Genomic DNA, 2,344 nt, shown 5'->3' on the forward strand with positions numbered 1-2,344 from the left:
AGATCTTGGGAACAACAGGAGTATGTTTTCTTTATGAATGATCTGGAGAGAATTCATTATAAGGTCCACAACTAATTGTGTTACTAGTATCTGACACAAAGTGGGGAGAACATGGAGTAAACTCATAGTCACTTTTCTGATCAAAGTTTAATGAGATGACTCACCATCTAGGATGTAGCACTAATAACATGAATGTATTATGTGTCTTTGTATCTGATCAAACACATTAAATTATCAGTCATCATTTTAAACATTGTAAATTTGGTATCCAATGGTCCCAAAATATTTTCTGATTTTGTTCCTCCTTTTTCTTGGAAAGAAATAGATATTGTGGGCTTTCAGAACTGTTTTTAATCACTCAGCCAGACTGGGACTCCAGACCAGATGCCCTGGCACTTTGCAAAGCAAAGAATATTGAATTCGGACTTCTGAGTATTTTCTTCAGTGGACAGAAGATACACACCATGGAAAGTGCCAACCAGACAGCCTCTGTAACGGAGTTTGTTCTCCTGGGGCTCTCAGCCCACCCAAAGCTGGAGAAAACATTCTTTGTGCTCATCCTGCTGATGTACCTGGTGATCTTGCTGGGCAACGGGGTCCTCGTCCTGGTGACTGTGTCTGACTCCCGCCTGCACACGCCCATGTACTTCTTCCTGGGGAACCTCTCCTTCCTGGACATCTGCTACACGACCTCCTCAGTCCCCCTCATTCTTGACAGCTTCCTGACCCCCAGGAAAACCATCCCCTCCTCAGCCTGTGCTGTGCAGATGTTCCTGTCCTTCGCCATGGGAGCCACAGAGTGTGTGCTCCTGGGCATGATGGCATTTGATCGCTACGTGGCCATCTGCAACCCCCTGAGGTACCCCGTGGTCATGAGCAAGGCTGCCTACGTGCCCATGGCTGTCAGCTCCTGGGTGGCTGGAAGTGCTGCCTCCATGGTTCAAACGTCCCTTGCAATGAGGCTGCCCTTCTGTGGGGACAACATCATCAACCACTTCACCTGTGAGATCCTGGCTGTCCTGAAGTTGGCCTGTGCTGACATCTCCATCAATGTGATCAGCATGGGGGTGACGAATGTGATCTTTCTGGCAGTCCCTGTCCTGTTCATCTTTGTCTCCTATGTCTTTATCGTTGCCACCATCCTGAGGATCCCCTCTGCTGAGGGCAGGAAGAAGGCCTTCTCCACCTGCTCCGCTCACCTCACAGTCGTGGTCGTCTTCTACGGGACCATCCTCTTCATGTATGGGAAGCCCAAGTCTAAGGACCCACAGGGGACAGACAAGCAGGACCTTCCAGGCAAACTCATCTCCCTCTTCTATGGGGTGGTGACCCCCATGCTGAACCCCATCATCTACAGCCTGAGGAACAAGGACGTGAAGGCCGCTGTGAGGAACCTGGTGAGTCAGAGACGCTTCAGCCAGTGACGGTGCAGGGTAGACGTCCTCTTAGTTCTGTGCCTCTCGCCTGCTTCACCCACGAATCTCAGAAGGCTGTGTCCCTCAAAGAAGATACGTGGGAGGAGAGATTACCAGAAAATTGAGTTACACATGTAATGCAGAACTTTAGTTGTCACTGGATCCAACTAAAATGGTGAAACCTAAAACCTGATGGGAGCGTGGCTTGAGGGGATGGGAGTAGAGTGCTGCTGGAGAAACAATTAGTGATTTTCTACATTTCAACTGTGCAAGTCTGGATTCATCTTTGTTAGCAGATTGCTCCTCTGTTTCGTAAACAATAGCTTCAAGTACCTTTGTGTTACAAAAAGGTAAAGCCAAGATTCTATTCAAGAAAGGAGACACTGAAGACAGTATGAGGCAGAACTTCATGACGTAGTTTTGAGTCATACTATGCTCATGTATTACAAAATTGTCAATTGACATAGTATTAAAAAATTGTCTTTATTGTAGATATAATGGCACATTTTCAAATTAAATTTTACTTGGGAGCAGGGCTGAGACTGGAGATGAGAATGAAATTGGCCTTTTTCCTTTCCCTGGGACTCCAAGGAGTTGGAACCATGTAGATTCCACACAGGGTATTTCCTTCAAGGGCAAGTAAGCCAGATCCTGCAACACCCATGTGGAGAATCCTAGCCTGGGAGACTCATAGCTGGTATCCAGTTTTAAGCTTGGTTTTTCTGCCCTTGGTAAGTCTTGCTAAAGGACAGTCTGGCTCTATAGCCTGGAGAGTTGAGGGATGACCGGTGGGGAAGAGAGAGCTGGGCCACCACAGCGGTCTGAAGGAAGCTGGAGCCAGGATGGCGAAGCAAGACCAGTGGAAGGTGGAAGCTGTGGTCTGGGACCAGGTGGCCAACTGACAGTAAAATGCAGGAGGATCTCAGCCA

At 47.8% G+C, this 2,344-nt stretch overlaps 1 protein-coding gene across 1 annotated transcript; it reads left to right on the forward strand.

The window, feature by feature from the left end:
* Positions 1 to 464: 464 nt before the first annotated feature.
* Positions 465 to 1,424, forward strand: LOC134365818 (olfactory receptor 13C7). Its single transcript, XM_063082122.1, has one exon. It carries the CDS (start codon positions 465 to 467, stop codon positions 1,422 to 1,424), a length of 960 nt encoding a protein of 319 aa, XP_062938192.1.
* The last annotated feature ends 920 nt before the right edge of the window (positions 1,425 to 2,344 follow it).

Source organism: Cynocephalus volans, chromosome 17, assembly GCF_027409185.1.
Source record: "Cynocephalus volans isolate mCynVol1 chromosome 17, mCynVol1.pri, whole genome shotgun sequence".
In the NCBI taxonomy this organism is placed as follows: domain Eukaryota; kingdom Metazoa; phylum Chordata; class Mammalia; order Dermoptera; family Cynocephalidae; genus Cynocephalus; species Cynocephalus volans.

Coding starts and splice junctions, on each gene's coding strand:
- LOC134365818 (XM_063082122.1), top strand. CDS start 465: ATGGAAAGTGCCAACCAGACAGCCTCTGTAACGGAGTTTGTTCTCCTG.